General features: G+C 41.1%; 1 protein-coding gene across 5 annotated transcripts in view; it reads left to right on the top strand.

Moving 5' to 3' along the window:
* Positions 1-3,074: 3,074 nt before the first annotated feature.
* Positions 3,075-19,733, top strand: part of tjp1b (tight junction protein 1b) — a 36,839-nt gene continuing 20,180 nt past the window's right edge. For all 5 annotated transcript variants that reach the window (XM_080028269.1, XM_080028266.1, XM_080028268.1 and 2 more), the window contains exons 1-5: positions 3,075-3,219; positions 17,847-17,903; positions 18,367-18,491; positions 18,611-18,713; positions 18,915-19,218. In XM_080028269.1, the coding sequence (XP_079884395.1) occupies positions 17,856-17,903; positions 18,367-18,491; positions 18,611-18,713; positions 18,915-19,218 (580 nt within the window). In that variant the 5' untranslated portion in view covers positions 3,075-3,219; positions 17,847-17,855. The remainder of the gene's footprint in view (positions 3,220-17,846; positions 17,904-18,366; positions 18,492-18,610; positions 18,714-18,914; positions 19,219-19,733) is intronic.

The raw sequence follows: 19,733 nt of genomic DNA, 5'->3' as shown, positions 1-19,733 counted from the left end.
GACATGGATAACAGGATAAGAAGCACAATGTTTTTTTAAATGTATCCTGTTGCAGCTATGGCAACATGGCGTCACGTAATATCCTTTTTTCTTTCACCCCCCCGCTATTGGACAAATGCATTTATTTCCCCCCGCTGCAGTGCTATGTTTAACGTCTGTCATGTCATTTGATAGTAGCAGTCATTAAAGCTCATAGATATAGCGACGCCAGGCTTTGCTTAGTAGGCTGTTTTCATGACCTGTGCGGCTGAGAGGTGACTCGCTCACTGTCAGGGCCAGTGCACTCTAAAAGACAACCTGCTGTGGATTTCTAATTTGCTTTTCCACTCGTGTGATTTGCTCCTGCAGTCATATATTCTGGGTTGGATCCTCTGTGTGTGTGTGTGCATCTAAATGTGCTGATGGGAGAATGGGGCTGCATAATTCTGTTGCACGGCATGTGAAACTCCCTCTGTGCAGTTGGAGCCGGTGATGCAAACACTGTCGAAGCATTAACAGAGGGTATTTGAAGGGCTTCGAGAGATACATTAAGCGGGGTAAACTCACATCCAAGCCAATTTAATCAGACACAAACTGCAGAAAAAAAAGTTTATATTCATGCATTTCTAGAGGCCTTTGATAGCTCAATTACATTTTCTGCTCCAGTAGATTATCTAATACTCTAATGCATGATGATAACTAATGATGACAAAAGCCATCATCTAACCACGTTCATGCTCAGTGACATACTATCCAAAGGTGTGCCTGTTAATGCTATCAATTGACAATCAACAAATCTGTAGAGGCTCGTGGTCACAGATACATTTACTGTTTTTCATGGGGAAACTTCCTTGCTATATCTATGACAGCTATTCATCATATTTAGTTTTTCTACAGAATACATATGACCGCCCTTGTTTATCTAATTCTCATGACCTTGGCCAACTCGCATTCTTCCGTTCAAGATGCACCCGCCCCACTCCCTCTCTCTTTTTGCGATCCTCCAATGGAATCTGCGCCCAGTCTCCTTACGTCAGCAACATTGCAGGGACCTCTGTGCTCCCCCAGCATTATATTCTGCCCCTGTCTTCTCCTGTGCTCATTAGTGCCAGAGGTAGAGGTGATGAGAGCGGTCACACGATTTCAAAGTGATAAAATGCACAACAGAAAGTGCTGCAAGGAATAAGGTACTTCTGAAAAAGGCAGCACAGAAAAAAACAACCAAAGTGCATGCGATAGAGTCTTAAGAGTGGGGTTTGGTGCAGTGCACAATTTCCATTCTACTGTATATTGATTAAATCTGTATGCCCCATGGGAAGGAGTATTGAGCATCGTGACCGTAGGGTGGATTTTAGTTATATCCTTTGCATTTTAAATGACTTTATGCAGTATGTCATTACTAAGACGCCTCAGCTCTCCTTGTAAAGAGTTTATGTTTGCTGTAGTTAAAACCGATCTCCACATTTTTTTTCATAGCGCCTTTTGCAATCGGCACAATACAACAATGTAAAATACCATCCACCAATACCGCCTGTGATTTTCATCCTACAATGCGTGTTTGGCAAAGAGCTATCATTTTAAAATAACTAGCTGTTGTGTGCATACACACACATGCACACACACACACACAGGCACACAAAGGCATGACGGATTAACATCTTGTCCTTGTCAAGTCCTTTGTTAGAAGGATGCCTAATCGATCAAACTTAACTTATATTTTCAAATCCAATCTGTTAGATCAATATGAAGGCCTTCTCAACATGAAAATGTCCTCATCTCATATTGGTTCTTTAACATTTTCATATAGATAATAAGCATTGCGTATAGGTAAGAGCAACAGGATATCTACATGTGCAATGTTTACAGGTGTACAACCTATTATTGTATGCTTTGGCAAAGCAATTTAAAAGTATCCCAGAAAGTCATAGTTTTAACACGAAAAACAAGTACTGCTAACCACTAGGCCACCAGTCTGACATAAAATGATGACACAAAGGACGATTTAAAGGCCCGTCTTTAGGTGTATGAAGAAAATGTAGCTTTACTGTCACTGCAAACAGCTCTGAATAGCCCTCGTCCTCGACCTGATTTATTAGCTCTCTGCTTGATGGTTAAAACGTCTTTAAAAGACAAAATACGTCAAGCGATGCAAAGGCCGAGATTTCATTTATTCGTGCACAATGTTAGGCCTACTTACATCTTAGGAAATCCTATTACCATGAAAAGGAAGGTTTTTTTTCATCCTTAACAAAGTTCAAATAGAGTTGTTAACCCATTAAAAGCTGGAAGCCTATTTTAAATGGTTTTGCCATTTGCTGTAGCAAAAAAGTATATCAGATAGGCCTATTCTTATTCTGCTCAACACATCCCTTTGAAGAGTTTTATAATCATATATATATCCTATCTATATGAACATAAAAATAGATAAAGGCTAAATATAAAATAATACAATCAATTTTGACACACCAACACAATGTATGCGTTTGTGGAGGTTAAACATCTATTTTTCTAAACTAAATAAGTATCCTAATTGTCAAAACTAATAATAGTCTCCCATTTAAGAATAGGCTAGTGTTATAATATTCTTATAACATTAGGCCTAGCTATTTCGTTTAAATCGGCATAGGCCTACTTAAAATTGAATGTCCTCATTGTGGATGATGAAATCCGGGACTTTGCACTGAAGCAGAATTGTGGGAGAATTTTTCGATTTTTTTATATAGGCCTAGCCTATTTATTTTTAGTCCGTGCAGTGATTTCCTAATTGATCTACCTAGATGGTATAGGTTGATAACAGTCGCTCGGACCATAGGCCTATAGCCTATTACTGTATAGCCTACTGCTATAGAGCCGATAAAGGTTCATCGGTGTATTTTCTTTCTCTTCGCCGATCGTTTGTTCTCACGCTGGAATGGCGCTTGATGCTGCTGGGTATCTGCTGCTGCTTCTGCTGCGGCTGCTGTGGACAGCATCTCTGCATCTCTGCCTCCCTGCTCCCCTCCCTCCCTTCCCCCGCCGACGGAGCGGAATGGTTTCTTCCAGGCGAAGCTGTCACTGTCACCGCGTCGGTGACGGCAGCCGAAGTGTGAGAGCAGAGGGGGGAGAAGGAAGGCTTCATCCACTGCCTGCCATTGCAGTGCGGCGGCTGCTGCTCTGGAGCAACACCAGAAAGACCTTTTCCATCCGTTTCTCTCTTAAGATATCCACCAGCACGCCGTGAGGACCGTTGCTTTCGCGAAGGTGAATGGGTTTCTTTGTTTATCCCGTGAGTACACTGTTGTGAGTTGGTGAGGGAGTGTATTTCGCTCTAGCCGCAGGAGCTGACTGGATGTGTCCCCCTGCGGATACAAGCGATAACGGTGCAAGCCGAAATAACTGAGCTACCTCAGTGCTAGCACACTGCATCTACGTGCTATGCTTAGCTACTCACCCAGCATGCTAACGATACCTTTGAATGGAAAGCATGCAAAATGATGTCCATTGACCTCCATTTTTTAGGAGCTTGCATAAGCGATGCTTTTGAGTCACGAAATGCCTTGTGGTTGAGCTGTCATCGGGCGGTGGGTTTGTTTCCGGAGCGTCCAGGTACTGTGAGCTAGGATGGGCTAGCCTAGCCGGTGGAACAAAATGTCGGCCAGCTAGGGGGGTTTGATTTGACCAAGACGGGTATAAAAAGTGGGCACACAATTCACCATGGCCACTCTGTGAGAGGCAAGCAGGGAGTGGTATTGTTAGGTCAGTTGCTAGAAATATGATACGTAAATATTTTTTGTATTAAAGAGAAGGTCATCTGATGGCTCACCTTGTTGTGATGGTCCACTTGGTAACCAAAGTTAGGCAGCAGTTGGCTAACGTTAGCTTGATAGCTGGTTTTGATTCGGTGGCTGTGATAGGCTAAATGTCTGTCGTCAGTGTTTGTACATTTTTAACCAGCTGTCATAAACATGGTTGGCCTACTGTCGTGTCAGCTGTGTGTGGTCGGTGTCTTGCTTAGCTCCTTTGAAGCTTAAGTTATCTCTCTATTTACATTTGCATACAAACTGATGGACTGCTGTTAGCATGAAGGAAAAGCATCACCTGTTGAATCCTGATAACACTGGACAGCATGCTTTTGTAGATTAGCATTTGTGTTATCTGTTTACATTTGCTCTCAACTACTATACCGCCTAGTATCCTATTAGGACGAGGGTTGCTTAGTTTAGAGCCTTTAAATATCTTAAAAGGCAATCATTAAGTTAATCTAAAAATAGAGCCTACATTTGTATTAAAATGTCTTGAAAAATCAATCTTTTAAAAGTCTGTAAAATGTTAAGACATGGGGAGTTTATTTTTGTTTCTGTTGCAATTTGAAAATCCAAATAATTGGTAGCATCTCTTTTTAAACACTTTGCAAATACCTCTTTCCGTTGACAATTGAGTTGTCTTTTATTTCTCTTGTTTCCATAAAATAGGCACATTAACATAAAGGTATCCCAAAAGAAATACCCTTTATTTTTTTTATTCAGTTACAATTTTTTTTTTTAACTATAACGTGTTTAATTTTTAAGAGCTTGGGTCTAGGACTAAAATACTTTATCCCTGGACCTGGCCTTCTGATCAGTAATGCTGTATTAAATGGCAGCTGGGCAGGGCAACAGATTAGTCAAACAAAGTGAGAGAGGCACCGTTCAGATGACATTCGTGGCAGCCATTAGAGGTTTCATTACACAATTAAACAGTTTTATTGTTTTTTTTTCTTTGATAATTTAGATGGCAGTCTTGTGCAGGGGGTTGCGAGGTGAAGAGAATATCTAGCTGCTCAAGGGCAGCCATATGTGTTGGCCTGTAAATCATGTTGCCCTAAGCTGTCATGGGAACAGCAGTCATCTGAGTCATTGTGATTTTGGAAGGGCAAATTTATTTGATATTTTGCCCACTAAAGTTGAATTTGACTGCAATTTTGTAGATGTGTATTTATAGAAACTGTAGGCTATATAGAAAAAAATTACTTATTCGCTTATCCTGTTGCGGTTTTATAACTTGTAACTGACACTGTCACTAATGTCATGTTGACACATGGCACACCTTCAAACTAAACTCTATATTCTTTTGAAACTAAGGTTTGCATACATGTTAATGTCCAACCAAATAGCTTATTTTATTGAGAGGGAGAGAGATATTGGGCCTCTGGTACCTCCTGTAGCTGTACAGAGAGAGAACTGTAAAACTATGCTGAAAAAATGTGTGACTGAGTGAAGCATGTGTTTTCATTGTTAGTGATAGCCTAGAGGTAGCACTAGAATAAATAAATATAATTTAGAGTTAGCCTGCACATAAGGTATCTCTGCACCATGGATTATTTTGATAATTTCCTCAAATAGACAACATAAAGCCAATAGATCTTTTTTCAGGGTAGGGTTTTTGTTTAATCCATTATCCCTTATCCCTCATTATATCCACTCGAATGTTACTCTGCATGTTAAGTGTGGCTCTAACCGACACAAGAGGAAATATAATGCAACTTGTGCCAAGCCCATGAGAGTTAGTTTTTTAAAGCTTGCAGCAAACTCCCTCATCTCAGAGCATATCAAAATGAACTGTAATGTTTTTTTGTAATGTAATGAGTTCTGTTTATAGGAACTGTATTCATGGATAAAATATGGTTAGTTTAGTTTAGTTTATTTGTTTATAGTTTCGTGGACAGTCCCCTTTGAGAAGGAGCAGCTTTAGCCTATTTGGCTAATTTCCAGCTGTAGTCCCCAGCCAGTTGTCAGTAGGCAACCTACAATACATAACAGTAAAAAAAATTTAAAAATACATTACATTTATAATTACAGCAGGCCTGAGCAAGAAGGGGAAAAAGACAAACAAACATATTGCACACAGTTGGAGCAAGAACAAACAGGCAAGCACAGATGATGGCAAAGATATCAAGGCAGTTCATGCAACAACAACACAAACACACATAGACAAGGGAAAATAGGCCACAAAGATCACATTGAAAGTACATAGGGCAGAACATGCAGGCAGGTAGCAGAGATTGAAAAGCATATTGTACCATACTGATAGGCCCCATCAATGACAGTTTGGGTCAGGCTTTAATTAGTTGCGTTCCTTAACTATTTTATTCTATCTCAATTTTAGGCTTTTTAACAGTAGATTGATGGGTGCTGTGCTGTAGTGTGGACATTCACTGCTCTACATGACCAAGCTATAGACTTCCTAGCAAACGCCTCCTTAAAAATATATAGTTCAACTCTGTGTTCCCTTAGCACAGTTAGTCTAGTGTGTTAACAAATGGCATATTTGCATTATGGTTATAGCTCCAGTTATACAGAAGCGTGCTCGTATAAATCAGGTCCATCGTAAATCCCTATTTGAAAGGGGTGTGGATTTATCAGGATGAAGAGGCTTGCAAAACCTCCAATCAATCACATTTCAGCATGGACCTTCTTTTCTCTCATAGAGCTCCAACATCCCTTATCATTACTGTTTTTCATTGGCTCCGTTGTCCTCATTTCCATCCCTGTGACGGAGAGTAGGCGGGGTGCAGGTCAGTGGCTGGGCTTATCAGCACATTCCTGCCCTCCTGTGTGCTCTGTGTGGGGCACTGATAACTTCCACTGGCCTGATTGAGTTCAGGAGCTGATTTCCTGCTTCATATGTTCAGACTCACACACTCGCACTCTGGTTACGATCACTGACTATGGAGCCCTGGAAATAGATTCTGCTTAAAGTGAGCAACATATCAAAGGTTTGATATTCTTTCTTCTATGTTATTATGTTGTTTGGTGGAAAGAAAGCTAAAAATTAATTAGTTTGTGTACTTTTCATCAAGAAAGAAATGCCAATTTGGTATTTTTTTGACGTAAAGCGGCTATTTTCAATTTATCTTATTATAAAAATATCAAATGAAAATGTGATAAGAGGTTGCTTTAGTGAGCTCTTTATTGGGTCTGTCTGACCTGAGGCTTCACTGTTTTAGTTCATTCTCTCTCATGGCGTTGTTTTTGATTTCAAAGAAAAGCTCTTAAAACCCACAGTACACAAACTGTTTACACATGACATAATGGAATTAAGCCTGACCACGCAGAATGGATTTCAAGTAACTTTAGCTATTTTTGTGCTCAATATGACTATGATTGTGTTACGTGTCATGACAAAAGAAGAGAGAACCAGCAATACAATATGTTCCCACAAAGCAACATGTGTGTTGTCTATGGATGTACACTGATGGACTGAAATAACACCACTCATCTCGGCGTCAATATTATGACGGTTAGAATCGTAATAACAGCCAAAGAGTTAAAGGTAATAAAAACACAACAAAATGCATAAAATATCCGTAGTCAAAGAATTTTTTTTTTTTAATTCGATTCATTTGTATGAGAGAAATCATGTTCTTGTTGTACCATCCATTTGTCACTTAGGTGCATTTAAACATGAAAGTTTTACACGATAGATATTTAAATGAGTACAGCAGTAAATGAAAATAATAAGGCTTGCTATAATAACTCCAGTTGGCTGATCCATTACTCCTTTGATATGTTTGATAATTTAACTGTTACAATAAGAAAATGTGTAGGGAAAAAGAAAAATCTTTAGCAAAGAAGGGATGACTGTTACTTTTTCAAAGTGAAATCACACATCATCACATCGCATTCTACAGTCATGAATTAAGCATTATACAAAAAGACATATTGCAGTGACTGAAGTGCTGACTAGGAGCGATTAGCAGCACAGGTTCCGTACATTCCTCTTTTGGTTGATGGTAGAAATAATTAATTTGGAGGCTGGTCGGCAGAAGTTAGTGGAGAGAGCAAAGTATGTGTGGAATCTGTCACCACTCTCGGGCTCTGCTTTGAGGGATGTAAATTTAACTCGTCCCTGTTGCCAACGGTGACTGGATGCCTGTCAGCCTTGTCCAACTCGATCATTATCCTGACTGAATTGTGGGATGTCATGACCCACACAGCCTTGGCTTTGTGTTAGCTGAGTTTTTCTACCGTGATGATGAATCTGGGCTGAATATTTGTAAAAAAAAAAAAAAAGGTGTATTTAATTTTATTCAACTTTCTATCCAAAATGTTTCCTTTTTTTCTTCCTTCCTGTCTTTGCAACTTGTGTATTTTGAATGAATTTCCTCCTTCACAGTCACATACAAATCTGTAACAATTCCTTTCTTAGCTGAGTCACCCACTGACTTGATCTGGATGCACAGTGCGTCTATGTCATTGGTCACGGCCGGTTTACCCTCTGTTCAAAGACAACAGGACAAAGACAGAGCATGCAAATGATGCCCTCACACATAAAGCAGAATCTGTAATAACAGTCTCGTAAACGTCAGGAATTTGATAGGGAGCAATCAGTCTGTTACAGGCGGTAAGAAATGTTTAAGTACCTGTGGTTGAGGAGATGGTTTATAGTTGAAACTATGGCTTCCTTCCCAACATGTCATGCAATACAGAGATTTTTTTTTGGCATTTTCAAGCTTTATTAGATAGTACAGTGTTGAAATGGGGAGACACAGAAAGAGAGAGGGGGATGACCTGCAGTAAAGGTCCACGGGTCGGATTTGAACCCGCGACCAATGCAACGAAGGCCGGAACCAATATGGTACACGCTCTATCCACTACGCCACCGGAGCGGCCCGATGTCATGCAATACAAAAAGAAGTCCACAGTGAACATTAAAATAGTTCATGTCACAGACTCTTCTGACCTGTCTTCTAAACATGTCCTGGAACAAAAGTAATTGTAAAGAGAAGGGTAGCCCCAGCAGTTAATAACTATCATGTATTTCCTTTTCAAAGGTTATGGAAAATGCAATCTTGAGACAGCAAGGAATTCAGCGACTAAATCAGATCTAAACACTTGTGACCAGTTGTCTCTTTGATAGGACACAAACTACTGAGATGTCTTCCACATGATAGAACAATGTCCTTATTTTTATTTGCCTTTTTAGATGCAAACTGCACTGTAGTAAGCTGTTTTCAGGATAATGCCACATTATCAGTGAAAGTAACACTATTATAACTTGGGCTAAAGTCTGTATAATAATAGCATTTCCCTGGGGGGATATTAAGTGCATACTATTGAGTTTTTCCATAAAATAGTTATCTATTGAACTGAAAGAGGGACAGACAACATAACAGGATGGTGACATTTTAACTGGACTAAATTTGTTCAAGCAATCTAGATGGGTATTAAACCCAGCTAGATTTTCTTTCAATACGAGGGAAAAAAATCCAGTGATAAAACACAGCCTAGGCTCTCAAATGGCCATGTTGCTAACTACTATGGGCCCCACATCTGTTTACCAACCGCTGCAATATTTGACACTCAGAGCGAGTGCCCGGCCCAGCACGTTACCCTGAAACGTAGAATTTGCGACGTACTGGTTGCGGTTACTATAAACATAAACAGCTGCTGGGTCTGAGCAAGATTTTTTAGAACGCCATTAGCAAAGCAGCGTCTGTGTGTGAAAACTCAACCGTTTTAATCGTGCACATACTACAGACAGGTAGCTGATGGTGAGTAATTACTAGTTCATTTTGACAACAAGTTTTTCTAGATTACAATCGCATAGTATGCCTTTAATGGTGATTGTGTTTGTGATGTCAGCTGCAGTGTAAAAACACAAATTTTATTGTCTTCAAGCATTGTTAACGTATAATCGGTCGGTTTGATGGTCAGCAATCTTCTGTGGGCTGTCACTGACACGATGAGCATAAGTTATGCATGCAATGCAGCACACCTGGGGAGGAGGGGCCTAACAATGTCCCACAGCAATGAGAATTGATGGATTCTGCTCCGGTTCAACACGGCACCTCAGGGGTTAAGTCCGATACAGCAGTTTACACTGCGGATGGATGTTCGCTAGTACAGAGGAGTCCCATGCTGTAGCGGAACTGCAGATCCCACTCAGATCGCTGCCAAGCTAGAGGGGATTTGCTTCGATCCCGTGAGTGTGCAAAGAGAGAGAGTTTGAGAGGAGGGATACATTGTGAAGAAAGATGTTAGGAGAGGACACAGACCCGTACTGTGCAGAGGAACACTCAGGGCGTAGCTGCCGGGTGTGTTTCAGAAGCCCTCACCTGTGGTCGTAATTTCAGTTGCTCCAGAGCTAAGAAAAGAGAAAGGAAGGGAAGGTGGGGGCAAGTCCCTCCCAGCACTGACTGGTGCAGTTATGCTCTGAGGCTGCTCATGTGCGTCTGCAGGAATCTCCTACTGGATTAACTGAGGAGCAGCTGGAGGTTGGAGATGCTTTTGTCTGTGTCCGCTGTATGAACGCAGGATGAACTGATGTAAGTACTTCTGATCTACGCTGCATCCAGTTTTATCTGAATAAGAAAAACTAAGAGAAGAGAAATTGTGGAGGTCTGCTTTAAATAATCTAAGTGTGTGTCTTGCGTTGCTGTAGGGCTTGGCAATTAAGTTTTATGTCTGAGTTAAAAGGCTTCATCTCCTGACCTTATCACGCACGCATGCTGCATCTCTCCCGCTATCTCCCCTCCGTTTGCGACCCACAGTACAGTGTCCGACCATGTTGTATGTGCAGTGTGTCACTTGTCTCTCGGGACCCCCTGCCTGGCTCTAAGGCATTGGGCTCTCATTAACATTTGTATGTTCTCTGAACATATGGGGAGTTTTTGCAGTTGTCAGCACTCCCAGCACATCGTTTTCAATTTGACTTGTTTGCTGCTTCACTGCCAGCAAGCCACTGTGGAGTGTGATCCTATTGTTGTTTTCTGTCTTTGGCCGCAGTGCAACTTTCACAGTGTTGTGCCAGTATCTTTGTTCAGATTGTATTATTTTATTCATTGCTGGCATGCTAGCCTTTTCATTCCTGGGTTTGATTTAATAGTTGTACTGCAAACGAGAGCTGTTTCTTTCCCAGCTGGAGTCTGAGCCTGATTTAGCTTTATTGCAGCTCATAATGTGTGTGGGACCCATCTGTAGTTTGACTGTGGAGACTCATTTGAGTCCCAGACAAGGATGCACCAGAAAAAAAGTGGCTCATATTAATACTAAAAATAAGAGGTTTTGTTTTAGCGAATCTACAAAATTATCTGCTAAAAAATTTAATTTAGACCCACTATGCCTGATGTGAGTATCTCAGCAACACTGCACTCACCATTTGCACTGCTCTGGCACTGAATAGGCTTTGGGTAAAACGTTTTACCTCTTTGATCCTCAGGCTTCACTGAAAAATCCAACAAATGGCCACTAGAGAGAAACCTAATGTATTTTCTATGCTGTAATGCATCATTTGTTTCAGTCAATCCGTGGCATTTAATATAACAAGAGGGTATTAAATGTTCTCCAGTGTTCACGCTGCAAGTTTCCCTTAAATCACTCTGTTGCAGCATCACAACGGCAGAAATTAATAAGAGCTATTTTTAGCTGCTCTGGTCCCAGAGCGGTCAGAATTGAATAAGATTCTGCCTCACCCCCCTAAACCATAGCACAGCACAACATCTATTCTTTGAGTCAGAGAGATCTGAGGCAATATGGTGGGGTTTACAGTTCTCTATCGGAAGAATTATGCTTTTGTTTTTCTGCTGAATACGGAGTTGAAGTGCCAGCACTCTTTCATTTTAATGATACTCAAAAGTTAGTACAAAATGAAATGCCATGGTAGCTTCCCCATGGTTAGTGGTAGTGTGATGAGTCATTGCGTATGTTAAGGATTTTGTCCCAGTGGCAACAAAGATTTTATTCTACTTTTCTGGCACACTTTATATCATGTTTAGATTAATAGAACATGTATCAGTAGGCTACATTGAACATAGCAGAGCAATTGGCCGCTCCTTGCAATGCAACCCCAAAGATCAGCTCCTTTTGCTCATTCACCAGCCAAATAGATATTTGCAATTGAAAATAACTGTCTAAAAGGCAGATGCCCTGCCAAAGCATCGGGTAGATTTGCCAACAGTAGCCAAAATTTGCTAATATCCAGTTTAACTTGATCCAGAAGGCACTGCCTGGTCACACAATACTTTACACATTTTATTTCCCTGGCGCAAAAATACATTTTGAAAAATGTTTTGCTACAAATGTCTGCCTCACACGTGTAACAGTGAACACATTTCTGCCACTGATTTTGATTATAATTGATTCGGACCTGAAACGATTATTTGAAGTCGAATCCTGTTTGCGTTTTGACAGTTAAACATGACATAAACACAATTTAAAGAATGTGAACTTGTGTAATGTGGATATTTAAAATGATTTAGTTATATTTTTATAGACCCAGTGATAGACGATTAATTGACTAAATAATATGCAGCTTAATAAGTAATGCAGCCCTGCACCTAATATTTTTTTCATTATTGATTGATCTACAGATTATATTTTGTCAAATTGGTCCATAAAATGTATACAAATAGCAAAAAGTTATAATAAGTGGTCCCAGATCCCATAGAGATGCATATTTGGCAATAATTGGTCAATTAGCTGATTGACCAAAAATAAATAGGGGGGCAAATAGTAAATGGGCATTTGTGAAAAGTACCATTTAAAGAATACATCTTATCTAAAAACATCCTTTTATTGAAAACAATACTATAAAAAACATGTCATACTTTGTGAAATGTTCGACCCAATTTGTACACAGTTCAATTTTTTTTTTTTAAATAATTGTCTGGTTGCAGCTTCTCTTTGCTTCTCTTCTCATAATATTGTTTTATATCTCTTACCTTTTGGACTGTTGTTTGAACAAAATAATAATCAAGTTGCCACCCTAAATGGATCTGCATTAGGAAAGTAGCAGCCTTAAGGGCAGTTGGTAGAGATTTTCTTTGACAGATGTACTTTAATAGTTTGTTCTGCCGACTCAAACCACAGCGGGTTTATTGAATTATTTTGTCGTTTACCATTTGTGTATTGACTCCGCACAGTCCATTTTGACCAAAGCTTTCCTGTCCTTTCTACACTCTTTGAGATCCATCTGTGATGTAGTCCATCTGTGTTGTAGTGCTGCTGGCTCCCAAGTTGCCTGGTTTTTGTAATCCCCCCCAAGCATGACCCAACCGGCATGGTGTGTCTCCACCGTGGAGCTGCTGCCAGCCCTGGCTCTGGCTTGTGGCAAGAGGCTTGTGTTGGCACCAGTTGTTTGTGGCCATAAAGGGCGTAAACAGAAGTGCTACAAAAACCCATCAGTCACTGGATGGATGCTGATGTGCCTTTAGTTATACTGTACACAGGAGCATTGCACAGGCCACTCAAACCAAAGAACATTCTTCCCTGTTGTTTCTCGTATGTCTTCTTGATGTTGATGCTGTGTGCATACAATGTGTGTTTGGTCTTAATGATCTGCAAAGTCAGTTTGTTTATTTTTTTTTATTCATACAAAGAAAGGTGCCAGGTGTTAGAAAGAAACAATAACGTGTTTGTTTTTGACAATTGTCAGCAGATAAAATGCCGTCTGTGTTTAGACGTACATCTAGCAACAAGTAAACAGTGCTCATCTAAAATGTGAAAAAGGCTTTGGTTCCTAAATGAATTCAGCCGTGTCTTTCTTAAACCTCCCACAATCGAGAGGAACTTTTTCGACACGGCCTAAAAATGTCAGGCCACTTGAACAACACCACACTGTTCCCCCCTCTGTTACCAGAGCAACAAGCGCTGCAGGAGGAGAAAGCAAAATGACATCCCTTCAGAGTGAAAAGTGTGTGTGTGTGTGTGTGTGTGTGTGTGTGTGTGTGTGTGTGTGTGTGTGTGTGTGTGTGTGTGTGTGTGTGTGTGTGTGTGTGTGTGTGTGTGTGTGTGTGTGTGTGTGTGTGTGTGTGTGTGTGTGTGTGTGTGTGTGTGTGTGTGTGTGTGTGTGTGTGTGTGTGTGTGTGTGTGTGTGTGTGTGTGTGTGTGTGTGTGTGTGTGTGTGTGTGTGTGTGTGTGTGAGTGGTAGGTTGGGAGATGGAGAGATTCAGCCTGCAGGACCTTGCAAAATCATTGTTTCTTGTGTTTTTCCTTTTTACATCTTTTGGTTCCTTCTATTTTGCTCCATTTGGAATTTTTACATTCCATAAATGTCATGGTGATTTATTTGCATTGTACCGGACACAATAAGCATTCTAATGATAATATTTTACAGATAACAAAGTAACATTTCTCATAAACCTGCCGCAATGCAGGGCCAAAATATATTCACTTGCCCATTAAGAGTTTCTCACAGTCAACTGGAAACGAGTGCCTTCCAGAACTTTGCAGTTTAGTGGCAAACTATCTATATACATTTAGACAAAATGTTGCGTTTCCACAGTGCTGATCAAGAAGACACAAGTATAAATCCTCCTCCTCACAAGGGCAAGCTTCCCAGTGTGAATCCATGCCTCTGTTTTCAGCTGTCTTGTTAATATTCAGAAATCTTCTTTTTTTCCCTCGTTCAAGTGCACAGTGTATTCAATGTAAAAGGCCAAGGGGAGTTCCCCTGTTCAAACTTTTTGTTCCCCCTTCCTTGTGTGAGTCGCACCATAAGCTGCTTGAGGAGTTTGTGACTGTGGCTGCCAAGCTGAGAACGTCTGGGGCCACTTGTGGCGATTTATTCAGCTGCCTGTATCCCCAGACAGCAGCTACCGTTTGGCACTTGGCCGACCAGTCACAATAGACACAAGGACGATGTGTTGAAGGTGTGTTGGTGAAACAAAGGTCATTGTTTCCTTAAAAATTGTAAAAAAAAAAAATCAAATAAGACTTTTTTTAAATATTTGCCCTCAGCTCATCTAAGATAAAGGCATCATTATCACTTTGGGAACTTGTTAGCCATACCATTAGCAGGTAGTTAAACTGCTGATATGCCTATTAATCTTCAATATGTAGCCGAACTGTCACTTGCAAAGTGTTTTGGGTTTAAAGCTGCCAAACGGGATGGCAGTGATGTGTGCTGAAGGTCCGTGCACTGAAAGCGATGCTGCTTTTAATGTTAGTTTCATCTCCCTGGGCTCGTCTGTCATCACACTTTAATGTGCCGCAACATGGGATCACTCTTCACAACGACTTCTCTGCCTCGGTGGCCGCACTGGTAGTGTTGGAGGTGTCAAAGAAAATTACAGGCGAAGCAGGAAGGGAAAGTGTGATAGTCTCACCTATTAAGGATCAATTTACATGACAAGTGGGGGTTATTGCATTAGGTGCTGTGAATGGGCGTTGTAATTTGCCCCAAAGGGATGCATCTGATAGTATTTTATATGCAGTCATTGAATGTCTAAAGTGTCGTGAGATTGTGGTGGAGGTGAAATGATACAGAAGCAGAGATCAGATAAGAAGTGAGCGGTGGCCGGGGTGTGTGGGGGCACGGTGCTGACCCGACAGCTGATGCTCAGTCGACCTTCATCTTATCCTCTCTGGTTGTTAATGTGACCGAGGCCATGCTCTGACTTCAAAGACTTAGTGTCAGTGTGGCCTCATTGTATCCTGCAGGGTTTTTATTATTGTTATAATAGATTTCACTGTAAACATGAGAGACCTCATACTGTGGACCTGATATAAAGGAGAGTGTGACTGTGTTGTTATTGTTTGTGTGGTCTGTCTGTTTGACAATGTGTGAGTTTACTGCAAATACAAACCAACACAACACTATGCTGCCATCTATAGCACTGTCTGTAAATAAGCGACAGTGTAAAACTTGCAACACACTCAATAATCTGCTGGGTTCTGCCCTCAGCTCATAGTGGCTGTGACAGTTTGCATCCTTATTAAATTTGTGAGGCGCCCAGAAACCCTCGGAGTGCTTCCCTCCCTTTATTTAGACTAGGGAAAATGGGCTTTAGTCAAATACTATATTTCCAAATGTGTATATGGTTTGAGACTATTCATTGTATATTATTACAGTGGCTTACAAAAGTATTCATAACCCTTGAACGTTTCCACATGGTATCACATTACAACCACACACGTATTGGGATTTTATGTGATACACCAACACAAAGTGGCACATAATTGTGAAGTGGAATGAAAATGAAACATGGTTTTAAAATATATATATATATAAATAAAAAACTGAAAAATGTGGCGTGCAAAAGTATTCAGCCCCCAGTCAATACTTTGTAGAACCACCTATCGCTGCAATTACAGCTGTCTATTGGGTATGTCTCGACCAGCTTTGTACATCTAGAATCTAGAGACTGACATGTTTGCCCATTCTTCTTTGCTATAGCTCAAACTTCAGATTCTGCGTCAGATTGGTTGGAGAGCATCTTTCCAGATATTATAAATTGTACTTGGGTCTGGACTTTGACTGGGCCATTCTAACACATGAATATGCTTTGATCTATCATCTAAAACATTCCATTGTAGAGCTGGCTGTATGTTTAGGGTACTTGTCCTGCTGGAAGGTGAACCTCCATCCCAGTTTCAAGTCTTTTGCAGAGTCTAATAGGTTTTTTGCCCTGTATTTGGCTCCATCCATCTTCCCATCAACTCTATCCAGCTTCCCTGTCTCTGCTGAATGCCTTAATGCAAAATGCAATGTGTGGCGGAAAACTAACACTGCACATTACCCTGAACACACCATCCCCACATTGAAACATGGTGGTGGCAGCATCATGCTGTGGGGATGGTTTTCTTCAGCAGGGACAGGGAAGCTGGTTAGAGTTGATGGGAAGATGGATGGAGCCAAATACAGGGCATAAAATCTGTTAAGAGTCTGCAAAAGACTTGAGTTTTGGACGCAGGTTCCCCTGCCAGCAGGACAACTACCCTAAACATGCAGCCATATCTACAATGGAATGGTTTAGATAAAAGCATAGTCATGTGTTAGAAAGGCCCAGTCAAAGTCCAGACCTAAATACAGTTGGAAACACTTGAAAATTGCTGTTCACAGATGGTTTTCAATCTGAAGCTCTGAAGAAGAATGGGCAAAAATGTCAGTCTGTAGATGTGCAAAGCTCATTCACCTTTTATAGGTTTCAATTGTTATTTTTGCATGTTTTATTGTCAGCAGAGATAGTTTTTTGGCTTACGATAAGTGTTGCATTGAAACATACCCCGACCCCCCAAAAAAAATCACACTCTCAAATATTTGGTTGGACCATCCTGAGCTTTGATTGCAGCACATATTCGCTGTAGCACATTCTGATAAAACATTTTTTGGCTCATAAGGTTGCTGAACCTAGAACAGCCCAACTGAAGCAACCCCAGATCATACTGTACACTGCCCCCACACAGTACAGTAGGCATGATGGGAGCATCACTTCATCTGCCTCTTTTCCTACCCTGATGCACCCATCACTCTGGAACAGGGTCCATCTGGTCTCATCAGACCACACAACCTTTTTCCATTGCTCCAGAGTCCTATCTTTATGCTCCCTAGCAAATTGAAGCATTTTTTCCTTATAAGTCCCACTGATAAGTGGTTGTCTTAAGGCTACAGAGCTGTAGTTTATAGTTTCAACTTCTCCTCAGTAGTTTTCTATGTTTTGATGCAGGCCAATCATTTCACCCTTCTGAAACAGAGTAACAACTTTTCCAAAACCACGGCATATGTCTTATGATATGGTTGTTTAAGAAATAAGAAGCTATACACTGCATCAGTTAGGGTTAAATAACTTGTTGCCAACTGAAGCATATTATTCCCTGCAGTTTCTAACCGATAAGAGGGCTCTTGCCTATTTGCTTAGTAAAATCCAGGTGGTGACTTTTTCTTTTTTGGCTGGGCAGTGTATTTGCCAGATGTAGCTAAGATGTCAAATTAGTTTTTACAAGGGGGTTTTTAATGAAGGGAACTTTGGCCAGGCATATGCCTTTTCTATTGGCTGAATCTCTGTGTGTTCCTTTTGTCACAAGGCAATCAGGCCAACAGCATGTCCTGCTGTCCTATTATGTCTCTTTGGATTTGAATGTGTTGGACCTCTTGTGTTAATCACGTTGTAACATTTCTGTGTCTTCCAGAGCGCAGCAATGGAGGAGACTGTCATTTGGGAACAGCACACAGTAACACTACACAGGGTAGGTATCTCTTATCTCCCTCAAATGCTCCATATATTCTGCTTACATTGTCACTCGTCAATTGTCTCATTATCTCGGTAATCTCCATGTTTTGTTATCTTCGCTTCCAGCATCCCCCCCCCCCCATTCCTTCAGTTTTCTTTCCTGTGAGCTCACTGTGTAAACACACTCGCCACAGAGCTTCTCCTAAATGTTGTTGGCTATGGATTCTAAATAAAAACATTTCATTTTGTGATGGTTTACTACACAGAAGAAGCTCACACTGGCAGTAAAAAAATAGCAAATGCAACCATGTACAACTGCTGATTGTTTTTGAGCAAAAGGAGAATAATTGGATTACAAACCATAATTTCAATTCCATATGTTCAAGCAGTTAAACATTTACCACACCATATTATCTTCAGTATTTTGGTCCACACAGACTGCAAAACCAACATCCTAATCTATGTTTGACTGTGTGCAGGCACCAGGGTTTGGCTTCGGGATAGCCATATCAGGAGGTCGGGATAACCCTCATTTTCAGAGCGGCGAGACCTCCATTGTCATCTCAGACGTGCTGAAAGGAGGCCCTGCCGAAGGCTTACTGCAGTAAGATTTTGTTCCATTATTTGCATCCCGATCTGTTTGCCAGTTTATTAGTATTAAATTACCTTGCCTCTTACAGGAAGACTCCAGCATGTCTGTTATCTGCTTCTCTCCCTCTTTAGGGAAAATGACAGAGTCGTTATGGTCAACGCCGTCTCCATGGACAATGTGGAGCACGCATACGCAGTCCAGCAGCTTCGCAAAAGTGGGAAAATCGCCAAAATTGTGAGTGTTGTCTACATTCCATTATGAATTCTTGTGGAGGAAAACCCTAATCATTTGTTAGTTGTTGCAAGTAAAACTAAAGTCAGGCACTATAATATTTCATATGAACATGTTAGGAGAAACGTTCACGATCGAGGAGGGCGAGTGATGGATTGATCTTACTGTCACTGATACACATACCTCATGTTTTCCTTTGGCCAGACAATCAGACGGAAGAGGAAGGTGCACGTGCCCATGGGCCGCCTAGGGGAGAGGGAGACCATGTCTGAGCACGACGAGGAGGAGGACAGCTATGACGAGGAGATCTACGAGACGCAGAGCAGACGCAGCGGGGCCTACAGCGCGCTGGGAGGGGCCGTGGGCCGGCGCAGCGGGAGACGCGACCGGGAGCGCGAGCGCAGCAACTCCCGGGAGAGGAGCCTGTCGCCGCGCTCAGACCGCCGCTCACACAACCTGCCCCCGCGGCCCGCCAAGGTCACGCTGGTCAAGTCTCGCAAGAATGAAGGTGAGGCTCACAAAGTCGGGGTTATAAAGATGGAGGATAGAAATAGAAAGGGAGAAAATAGCCAGGTACTTTATTAACCATACATAGGAGATTTTAAACCTCATTTTAAAGGGTGAAGGAAAAAGCATCTTTGGAAATGTGTTCCTGTTTTTAGTGTTTTAGATGGATACACTTTCATTTTAGATATTGTATGTATGTACTATTGGTAATCTGTCTTCCTCTGTCTGTAACTGATTGTTCTTATATTGTCCCAAACAGGTCTTTTCTTGAGAATGAGACCTTGTGTCTCAATAAGATTACCTGTATAAACAAAGGTTGAATAGAAATTTTTTTTTAAATCAAGACGGAGGACTGAATGGATGTTTTACTGTGATAATCCAGGAAATCGCGTCCATTTTATTTACCCAACAATTACCATAAAGCGAGACCTTTTTAGAGAGAAAATAAGACATCCAGATCAGCATTGGTCGGCTGCCAGAGTAAACAAAACTTGCCAGCCACAGCGAAAATCCAAG

Source organism: Ammodytes marinus, assembly GCF_949987685.1.
Source record: "Ammodytes marinus genome assembly, chromosome: 5".
Classification (NCBI taxonomy): domain Eukaryota; kingdom Metazoa; phylum Chordata; class Actinopteri; order Uranoscopiformes; family Ammodytidae; genus Ammodytes; species Ammodytes marinus.
The sequence above is the reverse complement of the archived record's forward strand: the minus strand, read 5'-3'. Positions and strand labels throughout refer to the sequence as shown.